Here is a 24,571-nt window from a genome sequence, read left to right as displayed (position 1 = left end):
ATGAATTAAAATCTTCCTTTTAATCATCCCTTGATTCCTCTAATTTTCCTCTTATGGCCGGCCCCTTATTATGAAGAAAAATTTCTTATAAAATTTTATAAGCAAAAAGGAAAGCTCTTATAAAATTTTACAAGCTCTCTATTAATTTTCTAATGTGGATGACAAAAAAGGAAAGTTTTAAAAATTAAAACCAAGTTTTAAAATTTAAAAACTTTCTTTTATAGAATCTCTTTTTAACATGGTTACAAAAAAGAAAAATTTTAAATTTTAAACTTTCTTTTAAAATCATGAGGATGGTTAAAAAAAGAAAAATTTTAAAAACTTTTAAAACTCTCTTTCAAACCATGTGGCCTAATTCAAATAAGGAAAGTTTTATAATTTTAAAATATCTCTTTTAAAACTTGTAGATATCTACAAAGAGAAGATTTTAAAAATTCAAAAACACCTCTTAACTTTGAATTATGTGGTCGGCCCCCTTGCACAAAGCAAAGGCCGACCACCTTGAAGGAATTTATGGTCGGCCCTTGGCTTGGTCACCAAGCCTTGGGCCGGCCCTTCTTAGACACCAAGATGGGTTTTCATTGAGTGGATTTGAAGCATTAATCAGGCTACAACAAGGACCTAGAGGAGAAATTGATTTTGGCCTTCCGACGAGCTTGAATATCCCGTGTTCGCCCTGAACACACAACTCAAGTTCATCAATAATAACTCATTCCACTAGAGAGTTATTATTGCACTACCGCACCAATCTCAAATTATATTATGGGTTCCTTCTTATCATGAGTCTGTTAGTCTCCCTGTGTTTAAGATATCGAATGTCTATTAATTTAATTGAGTTACTGACAACTCCCTTTAATTAATGTCTTAGTCCAAGAGTAGTACCACTCAACCTTATCGTTATGTTGGACTAAGTCCACCTACAGGATTATATGACAATCCTTATGAGCTCCTCTTGGGGACATTCTCAACCTAGATTACTAGGATACAATTTCCTTCTATAATCAACAACACACTATAAGTAATATCATTTCCCAACTTATCGAGCCTATTGATTTATCGAGCTAAATCTCACCCTTTGATAAGTTAAAAAAATAAATATTAAATATATGTGTTTGTTATTATATTAGGATTAAGAGCACACACTTCCATAATAACTAACGTCTAGTTCTTTTATCAAGTCAGTATAAAAAGAACTTACCTAAAATGGTCCTACTCAATACACTTAGAGTGTACTAGTATAATTTATTAGTCAAGATAAATTAATATCTAATTACACTACGACTATTCCAATGATTTTTTCCTTTTCATCTTAGTCGTGAGCAACTGTTTATAATTTATAAAGAACTGATAACATGATCTTCTGTGTGTGACACCACACACTATGTTATCTACAATATAAATTAATTGAACAACTACACTTAACAAATAAATGTAGATATTTGACCATTGTGATTCTTTATTTCTAAATAAATATTTATACAAAAGATAGGCTTTTAGTATACACTCTAACAAGCACATGGCTTGAAAGATGGCACAAAGCATAATTTTTGGAATTGCTATTAGTTACCAATTAAATATAAGTATGTAGCAAATAAAACCCTATGCTTAGTTCCTAGTAAAACTAAGAACCAATACTGAATCTGCTATGATGCCCATAGAAATTATTTTATCCTCTTTAATTTGCAAGTTGCTACTTGTTTGTCAATTTTCATTCTTAACAACAGTGTCGCCACACCAATAGTTTGCTAGGAAAAGGCAAAGTAACAATAGTTTTTCTTGCTGTTTTAATTCAATTGTGACCTTAATTTCTTTTTTTCGGGTATGCCGTTACTTGCCACTTCAGTGATGTGAGTGATGTTTATAGCTTTGGGATAATCCTTCTGAAAATGATTACTGGCCAACCTCCAATAATTCGTGGCCCAGAAGTGCAACAACACATTGTTCAATGGATATCTCTAAGAGTTACCTGTGAAGGTGATTTTATTTATACAAGTATGAATGAATATTATGACCCTAGCTCTGTGTGGAAGGTTGTTCAGCTAGCATTGAGTTGCACAAACTCATCAGCCAGTAGGAGACCTCGAATGGCTGAACTAGTAATCCAACTTGAAGAGATTATTGAAATGAGGCCCTTCAAACACATTATGGAGGACATGAACAGCGAAGGTGAGACTAACCAATCCAACTTTACAGTTGAATATGCCATTATGCTTTTAGTTCCTGATAGTTCATGAAAAGATTTCTTAGCAAATAAGATGGAAATGTCATATTACCATTTTTGGTTCGATAATTTTTACTAAACATCTAGGATAACCATAAAAATAATTGCCATGTGATATATGAGAAAATGATTTCCTCGAGAGATGATAATCTTAGATGACCATCAAATGAGAGCCTTCGCAAAATAGGACATAAAAGTTTGCTACCTTTCCCTTCCAAGCTTTTCAATCTATGGCGAAGCACCTGATGTATGTTACATTTCAAGTAGAAGTTGCAGATAGTTACTCACAATAATGGAGAATGTTTCTTTTTTACATTCTGAATGTTTGCCTACTGCTCCTTTCAGATATGGAAAATGAAGAAGTGGAAGAAGCATTCGTAACCTCAATTTCTCAAGCTGATCGCCCCTTATGCATGGATCAACTGTCAGCCAACTTGTTCACATCATGGACAGAAAATACCCCTGGTAGAAGGTTTTGGCGATGCAAAAATTGGAAAGTACGACTTGCATTTATCTTAGATCTTGCAATATACTTTTCCTAGGAATTATTTGTTTGTTCCTTTTGTAGATGGCCGGTGATTGTGGTTATTTGACATGGCATGACCCAGTGCAGGAAGGTGTCACGATAAATATGATGACCTAGGTGAGGAGATAAATATGATGGTTGAAGAGAGTGCAACTCTTTTGAGCAGGTTGAAAGTTTTGGAAGAAAAAATTGTTGAATGTAAAAGGATTAAACAGGCACTAGAAATGAAGTTGGAGAGTATGGAGAGCATGGACATATTTTATGAGCATATATAAGTTTCATAAGTAAGATGTTCTTAGGATTCTCTCTTAGACATCCAAGGGAGTTGTTTGCTGATGCTCCTTACGTAAGAACAATGTCTAGTTGTATTTGATGTTTAGTTTTGCCATTGAAACATAAAAATAAAATAAAATATGTAGAATATATGATTTCATTTATGTTTTTATGTTTATTTGATGTTATAGAATAAGTAATTTATCCAAGACTTAGTATTTTCATGGCACTTTTAATAGTTTCATTGTGAAAACTTTTGATGATGAATTTTATTATGCTAAGTATTGTGATCAAGATTATGCTTCTAAATGAAATTCATTAGTCTTGCATTTTCTTAATTTTATTTGTTGGTGCAACATTCGTAAGGCTTAATGCTTGTAAGTTTCCCCCTCGAATTTAACACATCATTTAGAATTTCGATGAGCTTATGACCTAAACCTGAACTCATTTAACTGTGCATATATGTCATTCATAGCTTAAATCATGCAAAGCTCTTTAAATTTTTAATCCATCCCTAATCGACTCACCCTAGCTCTAGGGCGTAACACTCCAAAGTGAAAACTCTAGATAGAAAAAAAAAACTAAAATAAGTTGATTTTGAATCAAAACTTGAGATATCTTTCATCTTGTGAACAATTCAATTCTACTAGCCTTGCATGAATGTTTCGATTCTAAAATGAACACTTTACTTTTTGAAAAAAAAACAAATTTATTTTGAGTGAAACTTCCATCACATGCTTCAAATCAGCCTGCGAAAATAGAAAGAATAGAGTTTGAAAATTCTCTGAAATTAAAGGAAACCAACACAAACTAGAAAGCATATCACATGACTAGTTTAATTATACTAGACAAGATTCTTTTCTTAAAAACAAACTTGAATTGATGCACTTAAACACTGTCATGTACCAGAGATAAGCTGCCTGCAAAGTTGTCCATGTAATTCGAGTACACTGGATAAATTAATCCTTGGAAAGAAAAATGATAAGGTAGTGAATAAGCCACACATGAGATGGTACAAACTTGAGCTCCAAAACAATTGCAGGAAATCTTCATTCAAAAGCAGTCGATAGTGGCCATGGAAGAGATGTCCTGCAACACAAACAAACGAATTGTTAATACAAGGCCATAGCACAAAACTAAGCAAGAAATTTTTAGGGAAAACTCGATGCTGGTGAGGAAGAGTAAAAAGTTGGTTCTAGGACAGGTGGTAACTACACACAAGATTTCTGCTAGCAATGTATAGCCAGACTATGAAAGAACATCTTGAAAGATGTAGAAATAAAAGTCTACTTTCATGCTTGGTTTACATGGGTGGATGGAACGATGAAAAGGCGATAGGGAGACAGAGGAAACTGACTATGAAATTAGATAAGGATCATGATCATTTGTATTGATTTTCAGAGCCTCTCCTTTCCCCTTCGAGTCATCAACCCAAGTAAACCAAGTGTTATCAAAACATCTCAAATCAAAATTGAGTCGAAAGAATAGTATGATTATGTAATGAGCATTTAGTAGATTAATAGAAACTAGAGGAGCCTTCTAAAGCTATTGCTATGTTTAAGAATCGTACCAAGAAAGATGTAGGCAGGGATAGGGAGTCCTTGAAGAAGTTCATTCCTCACTATCTTTTTTCGGCTCATCCTCCTCCATTTGCTTTTGTTGGGTCTGAAAGAGAAAGGAAATTGGTTTCTTTATCATGTGAATCTGAGCTTCACAAAAAATAACACCAAGTTCATATAGACAAGTTTATTTGGACCTATCAAATTATAAAGAATGAGGAAGGCCAAGAGGCTTGTCCATATTAAACTCATAGTTATGCGATAGAGTTCCAGGGACCTATTCAGGGTCCCCAAGTAAATAAATAAATGATTAATTCATATAAAATGAGAATGTTAATTGAATAATAAAAAACTGGTTGATATCAGACTTCATGCCTATGCGAGTCAAATTTCCATCAAAACTTTAATTTTCATGGAATATATGAAGAAAAATTTACCTAAATATTTCTTCCTCACTTTGTAGAATGTATATCACTTGCTCTATATTTAAATCCACACTTTTAATAATTACCATTAACATCACATCCAAAAAAAATTATTTCTTTTTTAAATGTTTATATAAACGTTTGCAGAAGTCTAGACTTAAAAAACTTGCCTCTGATTGGCCTTGTAAAGATGCCAATAAATCTTTGAGTGAAGGATCATTAGGGTCAACTCCAGGAAGCTGTGGGAATAAGCAAAGTTATAGTCTAGTAATAGTTACAGGAATAGAAGCATTAACAGAACATACACATTACCGAATTTATGATAGATGAGACAAATGATGGGTCCTCGAGTACTTTGCTCATCTCAGACTCAGATGCTGAGGCTTTTACACCTTCCTGAACAGACATTTGGAGAGCTGCATGGGAAGTGTACATAATTGAGGCAAGGAAAATAAAAAGTCAAACTAATATGCTCACAATTGCAGATGATTTAGTGCCAAGATCAATGATAATGGATATGATCAGACAGATTCTGGCAGAATTTCAGCCACTTGCAAAGAACTCCAAAAGATAAAAGATCCACTGATCCCTAAAGCAATCATTGCAAGAACCTGACCACTGCATATCATAGGTTTTCCTACAGCTTGTGGCCGAAACAACTGGTTGTAGAAACTAGAACATAGATGTAGTGGGCTTTTTAACTCTCCACGGTATTATAAATTCACGCAGGATGTTCTTGCAAATATAACAAACTAACCATAAGCCAGTTCAGGATCTTCGGCAGTAGCCTCTGGCATGTCAGCATCAGCAATATCCACACTCTTGGCCTTACCACCATCCATGGACATTGCCAGAGCCTGCTCCAGTAATGCAGCCTCATCTTCCTGATTGTATTGAAATTGCATGGACACAAAATTAGTTTCTCTTCTATGCAAGTTCAGGTAAAGAGACTCAAAAGAGGCACCAGAAATCAAAGGTTCAAAGAAAACACCAGCAAAACAACTGTTCTGTCTGAAGACTAAACTAGTTCATGGTAAACTTAAGTTTCCATCAAACTACAAGCCATAGTTATTACAGGCGCTTGTCTCACTACACATAGGCACAAGACACAAACAAGCAAGCCTCTTGCGCCTAGTCACCTTAAGTGCGCGCCTTGTGAAACGCAATAAGCATGCTTGAGGTGCGATTTTTCTCGCCTCATTGAAGCGAGACGTAAGGATGCAAATCACACCCATAAAAAACTTTTTAAAACCTAGTCCATACCTTTAATTTTAATTAATTACATAGCACGCATGCAACACTTATTTCTCTTTGGTTGTAAATGAAATTGGAGTTTTTTTTAACATGTAAGTATAAATATTTAAGGAAATATTAAATAAATTTATTATAAAATTCAAATTCAAATAATTTTTTGTTTTGTGTGAAGCTATACAAATCTGAAAGATCGGGTGATGAAATAATGATATGAGTGAGGAAGATGAAGATTTTGATGATTTGGATATTTGAAGTTTTTTTAATTTGAATTATGTGTATAACATATTATTTTCTAGTGAATTTTATATTTATTATTGTTTAATATTTTATGGCCTACACTTTTGTTAGTGAAATATTTTGGGAGAAATTTCTTATATATGTTTGAATTGTAAAAATTTATATCCATAGCACCTATGTGTTTTTGGGCGCCTCATGCCTTGAATAACTATGCTACAAAATAAATAATTCAAATGAAATATATTTACAGTTCAAAAATGGAGAGAACACTATGGATCCATTTTCCAAAGAATACAATCTAACTGATTTCAATTTGAAAAATTAAAAGCCAACAATGTTACCTAACTAGCAAATTTGACGGCACTATTCAAAGACTCCTTTTTTGTGTGTATTTAAACGTGCCACATTTGACACTGAGTAAAAATTACTTGCTCCAGTGGATTCATGCTGATGGACTACAGAATAAAAATTATAGTTGTCACTGACACTACAGTGGGATGGCAAGGGGGTAGTACACCAGTATTCTATAAAGTACTTATACCAACCCAATCGGTTTAAGCCAAATTCAGATACCTAATGATTAGGTTTTGGTCTGGTTAAGATTTGCAATTGTTAATAATATAAATAGGTACATTTCTCCTAGAAGTTTTTGGGAATAGTCATGTGCCAATCAACTTTAACATAGTACTAGAGCATTAGATCAGGACTTTAAATCCCACCTATGTCAAGAAAAAAATCTAATCAACTTATGCATTCAATTTGAGCAAATCAAGTATTCAATCAGACATGAAGGATAAGAGTTAACAATATAAATATAATAAAGAGTCCCTTTCCAGACAGATGAAACTTTCAGAAATAATGGTTAACTAATCAACTTTAACAATAACCAAAGATAGATAAAATCAGACTTAGGGCAGATTTGAACTGTATAAGGCAGTTTGGATACTTATTATCTCATATTCAGCTAGGGTGGTGCAAGGTTCAAATAGTAGGCAGCAGCAAACTTGATTAGATTTGGATAAAAAAACACGGATACTCATGCTGCTCCCATCCCTAGTTCAAGTTAATTCTTCAGAAAGAAAAATCTGATAACAACAATCTCTGCTACTTTTGATTCTTCATCTACCCCTTCATACCAGACCCAAGTGCCAGATATCAGCAATCAGCTATGGACATTCCAAGCTGATACACAACATCCCCATTGGTCATGTGTGAACATTTTTATAAACAACCATGTCAGCCACTTAAATCCACACCCATGCTACATACTCAGACCCAAGTCTAAGATAGATAACAATAAAAACTATTACATAACATCATATCAAATGGGAGCCAACATTTTTTTTTTTTGTTTTTGTTTTGCATATCCGCTCAGGGATCCATGCCAAAGCACAGGCCCCTGAACAAAAATGCCTAAAATTTCTCTAGACTTCTTTTTATATTTCCACATTCCTTCAAGATATTAAGATATACAAAGAACAGCAAGTAATAAGTGAGAATATTAACAAAGGATTCTCTAACAAAGGTAAAACATCTACTCAATTTATAGTAGCACCATAACTTATTGTTTAATCTTAATACATATAAAATTAACACATTAAGAAGCAAATAGAACCTTTCATGCAAGAGAAATAAAGTTAAAAAGACCAACAAGAAAAATCAAATACAAATAAAACTAACATATTAAGGAGCAAATAAAACCTTTCATGAAAGAAATAATAAAAGCCTAACGAGAAAACTCAAGACTCCAGCGAATAACAAGGTAACTTCTCATTAGCCTTAACTTTTTACCATCTATTATTTTAGTTATATTTGCTCAGTTCATAATCATCATAGAAATCTACTTTAGAGTGAAAGGATATGTCATTCCTACAAACTTCCCTGAGATATTTCATGATTGTTAAAACATAAGATTCTCTAGAAATATAAACTAGTTTTTTAATTTATCTTGCACAAGATCAATTGAAAAATAGAAGGGGAGCCTTAGCGCAACGGTAAAGTTGTTGCTTTGTGATCAAAAAGGTCACGGATTCGAATCCTGGAAACAGTCTCTTGCAAAAAGTAGGATAAGGCTACGTACAATGGATCCTTCCCTGGAACCCCACATAGCGGGAGCTTCGTGCACCGGCCTGCCCTTTTTTAAAAGATCAATTGAAAAATACAAACAAACTTAAGTTGTAGAATGGAACAGACCGTTAAATTGTGCCTTTTATCATCAGTAGCAATGGCTGAAGTGTTGTCTGCTTCAGTCATAGTTGCATCATTGGAACTTGAAGCCTGCTCTGTACCTTTTTCCCCTTTAGCAGCATCCTCAGCAGCCTTTTTGGCAGCTGCTTCTTGTCTTGCTCGTTCCTCCTCCATGGAGATCCTCAATGCTAGTGCCAACTCAGGGTCTATATTAGGATCTACGCCAAAATCAAATCCAGACATGCCACCAGCTGCGGCTGCAGCAGCTGCAGCTGCAAAACCACTCCCTCCTTCCCCATCTCCAGTAAAGATAGGTGTGCTGCATATAGATGATTAGAGAATTATAGTTAAATCATGGATCCAAATGGACTGTAATGAATTTTCAAGAACCATCAATACCTGATAAGTACATCAGAAAGAGCATTTGAACCAGGTGGAACGGGAACTATGTGACTGTTGTCATTATTGTTTACAGCAGCAACTAGGGCTGTCAGCTTTTCAGGTTTTCCATCCTCTGATTCTCCAAAATCAACCACATCTAGAGCAACACTGCTCTTTTTCAGCTTTCTCCCAATTGCCTCCAGTGTTTTTTTGTCATAATTAATTGGACTGAATCATCCAGCATGAATCAAGAATTCGTATATTTAATACAACAACGAGAGTAAACAAAGTTATTTTGTTCTTACCTTCCAGCAAAAACTATGATTCTCTGTTGCTGCTTCTTATTTTGGCGGTGCTTAAGAGCCAACTGAGCCACCTGGATTCCCGCAGTCAAGTTCATCTCACCACCAATATCCAAACCTACATTTGAACAATGTGAAGGTTCATCTCACCTGGATTCTTTGTTGCTTCCTTGACATTTGAACGAAGTGAAGGTTCATTTGAATAATAAATCCATTCTATTTTTAATCCTTGATGATTTGTGTTTGTATTATTTGGGTTGATTTAATAGTTGTCATTTCCTTTAAAAGAGAATGGATTTATTGTTTTAAATGTGAATGACTTTCTATAGGTACATATATAGTGCATAATATAGTACCTATTGTGCATTAGTACACAAAATATCAAGAGAACATTAATACACACAACCTAAGCACATGTCAAGGATTCCAAGCTTCACATTAACATCAAATATTGTCAATAGAACAGGGATCACAATTAACCATTACTGAGTTCAATGTAAGTTTTTAGATGGAAATAAACTGAGTATTGATAAACAAATGGTGCCTTTAATTTTAATAAAAAATATTTAATTTTGACATAGATCCAGAAAAAGAAGAAAAATGTCATGACTTCCAATTCTGATTGAAATGACTAGGAGATCCACTGAAGAACTTGGTTTTTAATCGACAGCTTATCTAGCCATGATTGGCCAATGAGTAACTTTTTTTTTATGGAAGAAAAACATTGAGACAAATATAAAATATAGATAGTGCTTGTAACTTTAAACTTTAATCCTTGATTTCAACATGCTATTTAAATGTAGTAAATGGAAATCTGTATACAGATGCAATAGTGAAAAGATACTGGCATTTGAATCATTGTGTGTTCAACTTCCCGTAGAAGCCCTTAAATTGCAAAGTTCACAAGCAATAATAAGCATTCATTCTTCAGAATTTACAGTGTAGTCATAGATATGACTAAAAGTCGATCACCCAGCAAGCTCTCTGATAGGAACAATAGAAAGGCCAAGGGGAAAATGATCTTTTCCGTAGAGAAGGATTATCATTCAGAAGAGAAAATTGGTTTATTGGCACTCAAAATTAAGTTGGGAATAGCAAATAATAAACTAGATAATGGCATAAATCACGAGGAAAAACTGAACAAGCAAAATAAATAAGTAGGGTTTGCACAAAAGTTGCAAAAAAAAAAAAAAAAGATAATCAGAAGTCGAGAGCAAATTAACTTAGCAAATAAAATCCTTACCGTGCATGCAAGCCAGTATTTTTCCAAGATCACTAGTTGGTGTCACCAAGACCCTGACCCCTTTCCCCGCCATAGTCAGCAGCCCTACCGTGTTCTCTGGGTTCGACTGTCAAAACAATCATTACAAGCTATAGATTGTCACCCAAACAATCATAAACAGAAATAAATCACACTTAGCCCTAATTTGGAGAAAGAGGCAAATGACATATTCGAATAAAAGAGCGATGTTACATCGGGGAAAGAGAAGCGAGCACCTGAGTCTTAGCACCGCATATGAGATTGATGGCGTCGGCTTGCGCTTGAAGTCGGCTAGGCGTGTAGTCCCCATTGCGCATCCACTCGGAGTTGTCGATGCAGATCATGGTGGCCTATAGAACCAAACTCAACGTCAGCATACAAATCGAAGCGATCCTGAGGGATCTAGCGAACAGAGGAAAAAAACGAAGAGAAGTGACAGGCCTCGAGAACCATGGCGATGCGACGAGGAGGGCGACCGCGATCGGAAAAGTTTGGGAGAGACGGCGACGAACAGAAGGGTCGAGAGTTGTTCTATCGCTACCCGTTTGCTTGGGGAGTAAGCCAGAGGTGGGCCGGATCGGGCCGCCCTCAAAATTTGATTCATAATCCAATAAGTTTATACTCATTTAATAATAAAATAAATAAATGTAATATTATTGACCTCTATAATTCTATTCGAAACAATTTATCAGAGTCATGCTTTACGCGTTGAATAGAGGGTTGCCACCTTGTACGTTGTAACAAGAGTTTGAGGTTGGTTTATTAGAGACAAATTCATTAAGTAACCTAATTGAGATTATATTAATTGCGAGTTTGTGTTATTAGATGTGAGTTTATACGGGTAGAATCTGTTAATCTATTTTATTATTAATTGTTTTATATACAGGATGTGCGTCTTGTATTTGTAGGATTGGGAAATTCAAGATCTCCCCGCTTTTACTTTATAAGGAGAGTACATTTTAATAACTACTATAGAATTTGATGTCATTAGGGTGTTAGAATTTCGGTTTAGAATTCATGATGATTGAGAAACCTTCATCAGATTATTTTTAAAGCCCCTATATATAAACTTCTAGTATTTTTGTGTTGATTATTGATTTATTGTATAGTCAAGAGGAGGGGGATTGATACATTTTCACTAAAGTACTTAACTTGTGATGATATGTTACGGTAAGTTTTGATATTTTCCAAATACGGAGGTTCACGAATAGATAATTCATATCAACTAGGGGGATTTTATGTCGGGAATCATGCAATAAGTTTTTTAAAATTTTTAATTTGGTAGTGCCTTCTCACCTTGATTATTTAGATACCTAGATGTATTGGAGCAGTCAGTCTTGGCTTCTTTTGTTTCTTACAATTAAGTTAGTTATTTGTAAAAGGAATGATTCAATATATTAGGGTTAACCGGATGAAAGTGATTAAATCAAATTAATATTAAATTTTAATAATTATTAAAAAAATTTATTATAATTATTAAAATAATTTTTAGAATAATTCTATTATTAATTAATTAATTAGCCAAATACTTTTTATATATTATTAATATTTTTTTTAATACTTTTTATTAATTAGTCACATATCAATGAACAATAAGATTTGTTATTGTTTCCTATTTTTTCTTACCCTTTCCTATTTCTTCTTCTAACATGGCATAAATGCCAAAGCTCTTCTTCCATCATGGCACTCTCGGAGATGCTCCTCGAGGCATTTTCTATTCGTTTCTTCAAGTTATGTAGATCTCGCACACACGAATCGTTGAATTCTGAATTTCTTGAAACAATTCAAACTTCTACTGCTACAGTTTACTTCATTATTAAAATTTGTTGCCACCTGTTTTCTCTCTCTCTCTTAACCTCCTCTGCAAGCTTTATCTTTTTACCAACTAAGTCATCTCTCTTTCTCTTTTTCTCTTTTCTAATAACATCATCTTCCCTTCTTTCCCTCTCCCACCTTACCGTTGGAGTCCCACTGTCACAAAATCCCACTGTCGCATCTCTCACATAACCCCACTGTCCTAACCCCTCTTAATTTTTTTTTCTTTTCCAGCCAAAAAAAATCTCCCTTTCCATTTTCCTTTTCTTTTTTGCTTTCTTTTCCAGTAAAAAAAAATTGAAGACTTCATCTTTTTCAATCCCTTCTCATTCATTCCTACACCTTTGTTCACTTTTTTTATTTTATTTACGATATCAAATAATCAACAATATCATGAACAAAGGCAAAATTCAAAACAATATCAAATCTTCACATTGTTGGTAATTTTGAGAGCATGAAAATTAAAGCGAAATAATACGATAACCACTTACATTGATCTCCCGAAGAAATCGTCGAAGAACCGTCGGAGACGTCGTTGCTGTTGTCACCGAGAAGATCACCTCACGGAACCTCCTCGAACTCTTTCACAAGCCAAATCCCGACCTCTGGGCGTTCTCCTTTGCTCGAGCAAATCTCCTCACAACTTGGCAGTGCTCTCTCGTTGATCAACTCAGCTTCACCGTTCTTCCTTTTCTGATTGTCTTGGACGCCTCTTATAAGAAGGCTAAGGAAGATGAAGGGGAAAAGATGCCTCTTCGTCTCCTTGGCGTTTACAGCAAAAGGAGAGTAATGAAGGGGAACCCTTCGTCTCCAGTAACACCTCACATCTCCCACTCGTCCAAGTCAATCCATATGGTCACATAGACAATGTTAGTCACATAGACTACAAGGTGATCATGTCACGAAGACCAAAGCGAAATTAGTCACAAAGACTAAATAAGTCACGTAGACTTTATGAGGATCAAGTCACAAAGACCAGAGCAAAATTTAGTCACAAAGACCAAATAAGTCATGAAGACTTTATGAGGATCAAGTCATGAAGACCAGAGCAAATTAGTTACAAAGATCAAATAAGTCACATAGATTTTATGGGGATCAAGTCACGAAGACCAGATCAGAACATCCATTCCATACTTTAGGGAAAATGGTTCGTGCGACAGCAAGTACAGTGAGCATTCAATTGCTAAGAAGATTGTTACACCTTACTTAGCTGCTCCATAGAACAAATCAGAGACATAAATGTCCATAGAACGAATCAAAGACATAAATGGCTTGTCTTTACCCCAGATTAAATTATTTACATCATTATGAATATTCCTAATCCCTCATATTGACTATATGTCAAGAGCATGTTCAACATCTACAATTAAACAAATTATTCACAATTACATTTTATGTACTGAACTAAAAATGTAACTGGTACCAGTGAATAAATGTCACAGATGTAAATCAATCTTAATCTTCCTTTTTAGCTAGAATCTATTCATTCTAATCAGTTGCTTTCCTAGTTATGCTCCATAGACCGAATCATCCATAACCAATGTGAAACATGCTAAAGTAACAGACACTGATCAGAATTTCAAGTAGACAGCTAAATAGTCACATAGGGTAAAATCGAGATTAACTTATAATCTCAAGGGTCTCACATAGTAGAGAAGCAGGGATCCATTCTCCTACTACCCTTCTTATCGCCATAGCACATGTGGTATGAATCACATACTACGATGTTATTCTCTTTACCTAAAAGAGCACATGTTTTTTTTTCCAAAATTTAACATCGTACAGATTTCGATCTAGACACTCCTAATGTCTAATCCTAAATTCAACATATAAATTCTAATATGGCCTCAAGCAGATTCAGTAAATGGTAGGTGCATTTACTCCAATCATTACACAAATGATCTCATCTTGACACAAATATCAAGACGACCTTAACTTATGGGAATGTCTCTATTCACAGCTACATAAGCTGTCCCATAAGCAACGGTCTTACCACTATTTGTACTTAATAGAGATGATTGTCCATGTGAGTTGACCAATCTCAATCTGCCAACATGTCTATCATCAAGGTCTCTTGCCCAATCTGCATCTGAGTAGTCACTTAAGCTCATATCTGATCCTTGGAAACAGAGGCAATAATCAGCTGTTCCTTTAAGATATCTAAATATCCTCTTCACCGCTTTCCAGTGTCTCGATCCTGGATTTGACTGGAAACGACTCACTAAGCCAACAACATAGCTTATATCGGGACGAGTACACAACATAGTATACATCAAACTACCAATGACACTAGCATATGATTTCTTCTTCATTTCGGCTATTTCCTCAGGAGTCTTGGAATACATACTTTTGCTCAAGATAGTACCTTTCGCTATAGGTGTCTGTTCAACATTGCAATCTGACATAGTGAAGTGTTGCAGCATCTTAGTGATATAAGCTTCTTGAGACAAACCCAAAAGCCTCCTTGATCGATCTCTAATGATCTTCACTCCTAAGATGTACTCTGCTTCTCCCATATCTATTATGTCAAATTGTGATGAAAGCCAACTTTTGACTTCTATCACACACTTTATGTCAGTTCTAGCTATTAGCATATCATCAACATATAATGATAAAATGACCAACTTTCCTTTTTTCCTTTCTTAGGTAAACACAATAATCCTCATTGACCATTTCGAAACCATAAGATAATATTACTTCATTAAATCTTATGTTCCATTGTCTTGATGCTTGCTTTAGCCCATATATAGACTTTCGAAGTCTACATACTCTTTTCTCTTGGCCTTCAGCAACATAACTTCTGGTTGTACCATATAGATTTCTTCTTCAAGATTACCATTAAGGAAAGCCGTTTTTACATCCATCTGATGTAATTTCATGTCATATTGTGCTACTATAGCTAGGATGACACGTATTGACACAAACTTTACAACTAGGGAGAATGTCTCTTCAAAGTCAATACCCTCCATTTGGGTATATCCTTTTGCAACCAATCAAGCTTTGTATCGATTAATCGATCCATCTGATTTCCTCTTTACTTTGAGAATCCACTTATTCCCAATAGCCCTTCGGCCCAGAGGAAGATCGACTAAATCCCAAACTTGATTCTTTCTCATTGACTCCATTTCTTCATCCATTGCAACTTTCCATTCTTTTCTAACTGAGCTGCTCAAAGCTTCCTCAACTGTTCGAGGTTCCTCATCGTCAATTGGGAGAACCATCAATGCCTCATTCTCAATATCAAACCTTCTCCGAGGAATAATCTGACGACTACTTCTTTGAAGGTTAGACTGTTGAGAAACTGATTCATTCAGTGACAAATTACTCCCACTCGATTAACTAGATTCAGGCATCTCCTGATCTATTGATAAAGGAACATTATCCTCCTCCTCTATCTCATATAGAGGAATTGTCTTATCAATTTCACCTTGTGTTGGGAACTCAGTCTCTAGAAAAGTAGCATCTCTTGACTCAATTTCAAAGATGGTTCCATCTTGTCACTCACCAATAAAAACATAACCCTTAGAAGTCTCAGAGTACCTTATAAAGATACACTTTTTACCTCTAGGTCCTGTTGGTGCAGTGAGCACCAGATGATCGAACCTGAGTTTTGATTATGGCAAAAAGCTCAAAGTTAAGCTGTGGTGTTATCTAACAAGGTTCATGGAGCTTGCAGGAAAGTCCTAAGTGATACTTAGGTAAAAGTCCTAGCTGCGGCTAGGCAGAGGAAAACCTTAGGGGGTGGTAACCTTAGGTCCTGGGGGAGGTAACCCTAGGTGGAGGAAAACCCTAAGGGGCGGCAACCTTAGGTCCTAGGGGGAGGTAACCCTAGGTGGAGGAAAACCCTAAGGGGCGGCAACCTTAGGTCCTAGGGGGTGATAACCCTAGGTGGAGAAAAACCCTAGGGGGCGGTAACCCTAGGTCCTAGGAGGTGGTAACCCTAGGCGGAAAGTCCAATCGGTGTGGAGAACTGGACTGGCATCAGGTAAATCTCCTGAGTGGAGTAGGTGAGGACGCGTTCCCCGCAGAGGGAATAGTAGGCGTCGGGTCGACCTAGGGTTTCCGGTTGGAAACCCGAAGTCAGACTCGGACAGTTCGGAAATTGTCAAACTTTCACTTTTATATTATCACTTATGTGTTATGAGCTAACTTTGTGCTGCAGGGTATTTTTGTGTTTAACATATCTTGTAGGGACCAAAGTGCAAAATTAGCCTCGGATGAACAGTACCGAGGCGCCTCCATGGAGCTTGGAGGCGCCTCGGGTGCAAAACCTGTGCTGGCTGCGAAGCAAGCTTGGAGGCGCCTTGAAGGAAGCCAAGGCGCCTTGGACAGCTTGATGAAGGCGCCTTGGAGAGGCTGAAGGCACCTTGAACCTGATAAGGTTCGACCAGTTCAGCCCTTATCTTTGCGACTGACTCGGCTCATTCAAGGCGCCTTGGTGAACAGTAGAAGGCGCCTTGAACACCCTTTATAAGGAATCTCGACCAGCAGCTCATAACAAGAAATTCCAAGTAATCTCTCTGCGACTAGCTGTTAACGACACGATCCCGAACTACTGTGACAACCACCCGACAACCCGGAGCTCCGAAACTTCAGTTTTTCTCACTGTCGTCGGTATAATTCAATTGTTTATTGTTAGCTATTGTACTTCATCTTGTAATCATTTTTATCGAGCTTATAGTTGTTGCCCACACAAAGCGATCAAGGATCGCGGGCCTTCGAGTAGGAGTCGATCTAGGCTCCGAACGAAGTAAAATCCCCTGCGTCTTTCTATGTGATTGTTCTCTGTTTATTCCGCTGCTTTAACTCTTACGCCTTTACGATTCCGATAAACGAAACAAAATAGCCGCGAGCGCTATTCACCCCCCCCCTCTAGCGCTTCTCGATCCAACAGGTCCTAATTTTCCATATTCGAGAGTCTTATCATGAACATAGCAGCTGATCCCCAAGGTCTCAGATTACTCAAATCCGGTTTTCTGTCTGTCCAACGTTCATGTGGGGTAGATTGAACTGACCCTGAAGGCACTTTGTTAAGTATATAGGTCGCAACTAATAATGCATCTCCCCAAAAGGAGATTGGCAAATTAGCCTACGCTATCATAGACCTAACCATTTCAAGAAGAGTCCTATTTCTTCTTTCAGCAACCTCATTTTGCTGTGAAGTTCCAGGGATAGTTAGCTGTCTAATAATCCCTTTCTCATTACACATTGTCTTGAACTGATCAGATAAATATTCTCCTCCATGGTCAGTGCGCAAGGTTTTAACCTTACGTTCTAATTTATTCTCAACTTCGTTCAAGTAACAAATAAAGCAATTCAATGCTTCAGATTTGTGAGAAATCAAATACACATGACCAAAACGTGTGAAGTCATCGATAAATGTAATGAAATAAGAACTTCCATTTCTAGCCTTCATATTCATCGGACCACAAATATCCGAATGAATTAATTGTAATGGTGATTCAGCCCTAATAGCCTTACCAAATGATTTCCTAGTCGTCTTTCCCGCAAGACAATACTCACATATAGACAAGTTAATCTTAGCATGAGTGCTTAAAAGGCCCTCCTTAGCTAATCTATTCATTCGTTCTTGTCCTATATGTCCCAATCTAACATGCCAAATCTCATCATTAACATCAGCATTACTAGTAAGAGCAATGTTTGAAAAACAACCATCATTATTATTTAGTTCTATATCAAGAATCATAAAATCATTTGTTACAAAACCATGCCCAATTAACACAGAGTTAATTCAAAGTTCTACACAACGGCTATGAAAATTTACATTATAACCTAAATCAAGAAGACAAATAACGGAAACCAGATTCCGTCGAATCTCAGGAGTGTACAGGACATCATGTAGAAACAAGGTGCCTCCACCACGTAGGTTGAGCTTGCAAGTGCCAATTCCTTTGACTTCAATTCTCGCATTGTTTCCTATATATATCCATTTGTTGCTAGCTGGTACCCGATGGTACTCCACATATGTAGCTCGATCACGAGCTACGTGGTTCGTTGCTCCTGAATCTACAATCCACAAAGGATACGAATCAGCTAACAACACTGTACTTGCAACATATTGCTCATGGAAAGAAAACAAAAATGGATCTACCTTTTTAGGCTCAGTACAATCCCGAGCAAAATGGCCCTTCTTGCCACAGTTGAAGCAGGTCAACTTGCTCCTAGGTTTTTGTCCATTTTTCTTTCCTTTCTTCTTGATTTGGTTTTTCGCAGCAACAGCATTAACCTCCTTTCCTTTTCCCTTTCCTTTCTTAAACCATTTGTTCTTATTCTTGGAACTAGAACCTTCAGCTACAAAAGCTTGACCAGAAATCCTTGCGGATTCAATCCTCTCTACCTCAAGTTCCACATGGCGTGAGACATCAGTGAAAGTCATGATACTCTCACTATGGGTCAGGTTCTGTTTCATCATTTCCCAAGAATCAGGAAGGGAACGAATAACTGCCTGAACCTGTTGTTCATCGACCAACGTATAACCAGCAGTCTTAAGCTCTCGAATCATGTTACCCATCTCCCTGAGATGTTGGGCCATGGTAACATTCAAGCACTTTTTACAGCTATCAAACTTGATAGTTAGCTGACGGAGCTTACTCAGACTGACTCCACTGTACTTCTCTCTAAGGGCTACCCAGACAGCATGAGCCGATGGTAATGGCTCATATTCAAATACCAGGTCATCCACCATTGAACTAATCAATATACCCTTAGCAATGGAGTCCTTCCTTTTCTATGTCTTATAGGCATCAAGGTCACGTCTGTGCTGTACTGTAGAACCATCAGCTGGTTCTTCCATAATTTGATTTACAGCCTCTAGAACTTCTTGTTCCTCAAGAATGTATTGTATCTTGAAGTGCCAGATTTTGTAGTTATCCCCATATAATTTCTCACCCTTATTGAGTTCAGCTATGATGTTTGTAGTTGCCATAATCTACATAAATAAATAAATTATTTATCATTTCAGTGTAACTCATATATGTGCAACTATTTATTGACTCAGTGTAAATTAATGTTAGTTTACAAAATCAAGTGATAACATTGTTTCCACTCATCATTTGTATGTTCTAATATAATCAACACTGATCAATTATATTACACATATCTCATCTAATGAACGAATCATTATTAAAATGAACTAATCATTTTTCATATGAACTAATCATATGAATATATGAACGAATCATATTCTCATGAACTAATCATGTCATGAAATGAACTAATCATTTCCAAGTTTGTTAACATATAACATAACTTTTCATTATTTAATTATGTTCGTACATAACGACAGAAATTATTTCATGACTCAAAAACTAGATAAGCTAACACTGCTCGTACATAACGACAGTAAACAGAACACTAATAAACTAGATAGGCCAGCACTGCTCCCACTAGGACAAACACTAGTATAGCAGCCAACACTATCCCTATTAACCTGGACTCATTTAGGATAATCTCATATGGGGCAGCTTCAGGATTCTCCATCAGATCCATTTCTGGATCTTCCTCGAGCACCTCCTGGTCCTCTTCAGACTCTTCAGGCTCTTCTTCACCCATATGGTGAAATAGTTCCTCACACAGTACTGAATATGTGACGCGCCCTTCATGACACCCCCATACATAGTCTGCTATTATCCTGGGATACTCTGGCAATGAATGCATCAATGCCCAGATCCTATAACTGTTCAGGACTGGAAACTCTTCTTGCTCAAGTTTTCAAAATAGTCTATCCAGCCGTCTAACATATTCGTCGACTCCATAAGCAGACTTATACTCTATCTCCTGAATCTCCTCTCGGAGCTGGTTTCGCCGCACTTCACGACGAGTCAATGCGGTAATCGTCCGTGCTATCTGAAAAATTGAATTTAAATAAGTTAGTACAAAATCGACTAGCCAGTACAAAGCCAGTTTAATTCAATTTATACAAGCATACCATCATTATAAATCAAGAAAAATAAATCTTCTCTATTTTCAGGAGTTTAAGTCGACTGACTCATTAGACCGGTCAATCAAGAGTCCGGATGTTAAATTTAGTCTATTGTCCTCATTAGAACTAATCTAATTGAGTCTATGTTCTGTTATTGTTTAAGCTCATTTGAGTCAATCTCATACTTATTAATGAAACTCAGGTTCGTTTGATTCGTCCAATTGCTCATTGAATTAAGTCTGACTCATTAGAACAAATCTAATTTTTTTTATGATCAAATCTGACATAACAGAATTAATCCGGTTATATTTGATCAACCCAACTTCTGTAATCAAAGTCACCCCAATTAATTCAATAATAAACGAACTGGTTAAACCAACAAATAATTTGAACCAGATCTTGATATCATTGAATCAATTTGGTCTGCTTAAATCAACTAATAATTTAAACCAGACCTGGGTTTGATTGGACAAGTTGGTCTCGTTCAATTTTCAGTAAATTAAACCATAAATTAATTAAATATTTATTTATTAATTAATAATATATATCTATATGTATTTAATTAATTAATAAATATATTTAATTAAACTTTTAACCATACTGTTCATATATGTGAAAAGAAAAAAAATAAAATTAAAAAAAATGCATGCACGATTTTATACGTTTTTTCTTTTTTTTTTCTTACAGTGCTTCGTAAAAACACTGTTCATTCCATTTTTCTTCTCTTCAATTGATTCTTCAATCGATTGAAGCAGTTTCTTCTTCTCACTGTGCTTCGTCAAAAGCACGGTTCATCCCGCGATTTTGAATCGATTGGAATACAATTTCAATCGATTCAATCCAATTGAATCGATTGGTTAATCGATTCAATTGATGAATAGTATCATCTTCTTCGCAACAGAAGAAGAAAAACGCGAGCTTTTTCGCGTCGATTTCCATGCTTTCAAAATTATGCATGCTCTGATACCATTGTTGGTAATTTTGAGAGCATGAAAACTAAAGTGAAATAATGTGGTAACCACTCACATTGATCTCCCGAAGAAATCATCGAAGAACCGCCGGAGACGTCGCTGCTGCTGTCACCGAGAAGATCACCTCACGGAACCTCCTCGAACTCTTTCACAAACCAAATCCCGGCCTCTGGACGTTCTCCTTTGCTCGAGTAAATCTTCTCACAACTTGGCAGTGCTCTCTCGTTGATCAACTCCGCTTCACTGTTCTTCCTTTTCTGATTGCCTTGGACGTCTCTTATAAGAAGGCTAAGGAAGACGAAGGGGAAAGGACGCCCCTTCGTCTCCTTAGCGTTTGCAGCAAAAGGAGAGTAACGAAGGGGAACCCTTCGTCTCCAGTAACGCCTCACACACATCATTGGACATACTGAAAATCAATGCTCCAAAAGATTTGATTGGTCACATACTTGAAGAAAATATCAAATTTGCCTTAGAATTAGACATATTGATATTTAATGTCCTAGGCGATTTGACTTAAATTTCATTGATGGTCCTACAACTTCAAGACAATCAACTGCTTCATAATTTTATCCTAAAGTTCTCTCGTCTATGCCTACTCATGGTAAACCTTTAGAGTTTTCATCTATGGAATGATATATTGACACTGGAGCAACACATCATGTCACATCAGATTATAATATTTTTACAGACGTAATGTCATATTATGACTCAGATATGATTCAAGTAAATGATGGTTCAAGTTTTCAAATTGCTAATCTTAGAAACACATAAATTCATTTATCTAATCGTACTTTTCACATGTGCAACATCTTTCATGTTCTATTTATTACCAAAAATTTACTTTCCACATGTCAATTTTATTTTGATAACGATGTCTGTTTGAATTTCATCACAATCATTTTCTTATAAAAGATATAGAGGCATAAACAAGAGTCTTTACAATCTTCAAAGTTCTTCTATCAAAGTTTTTATAAGTCAATGTACAAATAAATCATCTTAGCATGCTCGACTTGGTCATCCTTCTCTTTGCATTATTCAGACAATCATCAATAAGTATGGTTTACCTACTTCCTTCACCTCATCACCATTTCATTCATATAGGACATGCATGGAAGTTAAAAATCATAAATTACCTTTTTATTTTTCTCATTATGTTTCTAGTTTTCCATTTGAAATAATTCATTCTGATGTTTAGGGTCCTGCACCTATCTTGTCCAATCAAGATTTCTTATATTATGTTTCCTTCATCAATCATTTTAGTAAATATACTTGGCTCTATCCTATAAGAAAAAAAAATCTGATTTATTTGACATATTCTGTCATTTTCAAAAACAAGTTGAATGGTGTTTTAATAGTAAAATAATCTCTCTTCATTCTGATTGGGGAGGCGCGTATCAAGCTCTCCATCGTCATCTTGTTTCTTATGGAATTGTTTATCAAATCTCTTGTTGTCACACTCCGGAGCAAAATGATTATGTTAAGAGAAAATATAAACATATAGTTGAGCTTTAACACTTCATCATGCATCAGTTCCGCATAAATTTTGGGATGAAGTTATTAACACTGCCGTATATCTCATAAATTGACTTCCTATTTCATTGCTCAGTCATAAGTGCCTTTTTGAAAAACTTTATAATCAAACTCTTGATTATACATTCCTTTGAATTTTTGATTGTGCATGTTATTTGTGGTTACACCCCTACTCTAAACATAAATTTGACTCTCGTTCTCTATAATGTATTTTCCTTTGTTATACCAATTTGCACCATGGTTTTCATTGCTTGCATATACCAACAGGATGAATTTATATTTCATGACATATTTTTGATGAGTACTCTTTAGTTCTTTTTTTAGTAGCTTCTTCGACCTCTCCTCCAGATATAGGTGACACCTTCTTGACGACACCTAACATTGTCAGAAGTGATGACATCCTAGGTCTTGTTCCGGAGCTAACTCCCCTATACTATAAAATCACCTTAAATTTTTGCTCCAATCTTGGAAGCATCACCAGTTGAAGATAATATTCTCTCTAGTTATGAATCCTCAAATAATACAAGTTTGTCATCTAAATCACCATGTCAATCTACTTCCTCATCGCCATCAATAAATAATTCAGTTGATAATACTCCTCGTTGCATGCTTCCCTTAAGTGACATCTATGCACGTTGTCCACCAATAACAACTCGACATCCTATTTCACAAGCTCTAGCGGTCTCTTCAAAATTTGTGGAACCAACTTATTTTTCACAAGCAAACAAGGATCAAAATTGGCGTAGTGCAATGACTATAGAATGTGACACACTTCTTTGGAATAGAATATAGAGCCTAGTTCCACGCACTTCCTATGAATATTGTGGGCTCTAAATGGGTATTCCGTTTTAAGCATCGAGCTAATGGTTCTCTTGAACGACACAAAGCTCGACTTGTAGCCAAAGAATTTAGTCAACAACCAGATATTGACTCTAATGATACTTTTAGTCAATCATCAAAATTACATCTATCAAACTTTTATTATCGGTAGTTGTTAGCTTTAATTAACTTGTTCGATAATTAAACATTTCAAATGCATTTCTTCATAGTCATCTTGAGAAAACTGTATTTATGAAGCAACCACGTGAGTTTATTCATCCACAACTTCCATCTTATGTTTGTCAACTTAAAAAATTCCTATATGCTGTTCGACAAGCTCCTTGTGTATGATTTCATTGATTATCTAATTGATTATAAGCTTAAAGATTTTTTGGATCAAAAACCAACTCGTTTCTATTCCACAAATATGATGATGGATCTATGATATTTTTTTCTTATTTATATGAATGATATCCTAATAGTCGACAATGATCATAAGAGTATCACAACTTTATTAAGTCTTCTCAATCAAGAATTTCCTACTCGAGTTTTGGATAATGCTCATTTTTTTTCTTGGTATTGAACTTATTTCCCATAAGGAAGGCTATCTTCTCTCTTAGAGTAAATATATTACTAGGCTTCTCTAAAGTGCTAAAATGGATGGAGCACATCCAATTTTTATACTAATCACTATAAACAACTCTATAACTTCATCCTCTCCTACTCTATTTGATTTTCAGATTTATCGAGTATTGTTGGAGCCTTACAATATGCCACTATTACACGACCTAATATTACCTTTGCCGTAAATTGTGCTTGTCAATTTATACATACTCCAACTGAGCAAAATTAGGATAATGTAAAAAAA

The 24,571-nt window shown here is 35.8% G+C and overlaps 2 protein-coding genes across 2 annotated transcripts; one reads left to right on the top strand and one right to left on the bottom strand.

Moving 5' to 3' along the window:
• Positions 1 to 2,031: 2,031 nt before the first annotated feature.
• LOC122000225 lies at positions 2,032 to 3,090 on the top strand. The gene is made up of 3 exons (XM_042554699.1): positions 2,032 to 2,166; positions 2,567 to 2,718; positions 2,790 to 3,090. Exons 1-3 carry the CDS (start codon positions 2,085 to 2,087, stop codon positions 2,862 to 2,864), a joined length of 309 nt encoding a protein of 102 aa, XP_042410633.1. The 5' UTR covers positions 2,032 to 2,084; the 3' UTR covers positions 2,865 to 3,090.
• Positions 3,091 to 3,828: 738 nt separating this feature from the next.
• Positions 3,829 to 11,211, bottom strand: LOC122001657 (26S proteasome non-ATPase regulatory subunit 4 homolog). The gene is made up of 11 exons (XM_042556519.1): positions 11,068 to 11,211; positions 10,863 to 10,976; positions 10,609 to 10,714; positions 9,369 to 9,483; positions 9,082 to 9,291; positions 8,689 to 9,001; positions 5,762 to 5,888; positions 5,317 to 5,420; positions 5,175 to 5,243; positions 4,591 to 4,685; positions 3,829 to 4,109 (listed from the first exon to the last, which is right to left on the bottom strand). The coding sequence occupies exons 1-10, from the start codon at positions 11,077 to 11,079 to the stop codon at positions 4,632 to 4,634; spliced, it is 1,224 nt and encodes a 407-aa protein (XP_042412453.1). The 5' UTR covers positions 11,080 to 11,211; the 3' UTR covers positions 3,829 to 4,109; positions 4,591 to 4,631.
• Positions 11,212 to 24,571: the final 13,360 nt, after the last annotated feature.

This window comes from Zingiber officinale, chromosome 7A (genome assembly GCF_018446385.1).
Source record: "Zingiber officinale cultivar Zhangliang chromosome 7A, Zo_v1.1, whole genome shotgun sequence".
Taxonomy (NCBI): domain Eukaryota; kingdom Viridiplantae; phylum Streptophyta; class Magnoliopsida; order Zingiberales; family Zingiberaceae; genus Zingiber; species Zingiber officinale.
This window is presented reverse-complemented; position numbering and strand designations above follow the sequence as displayed.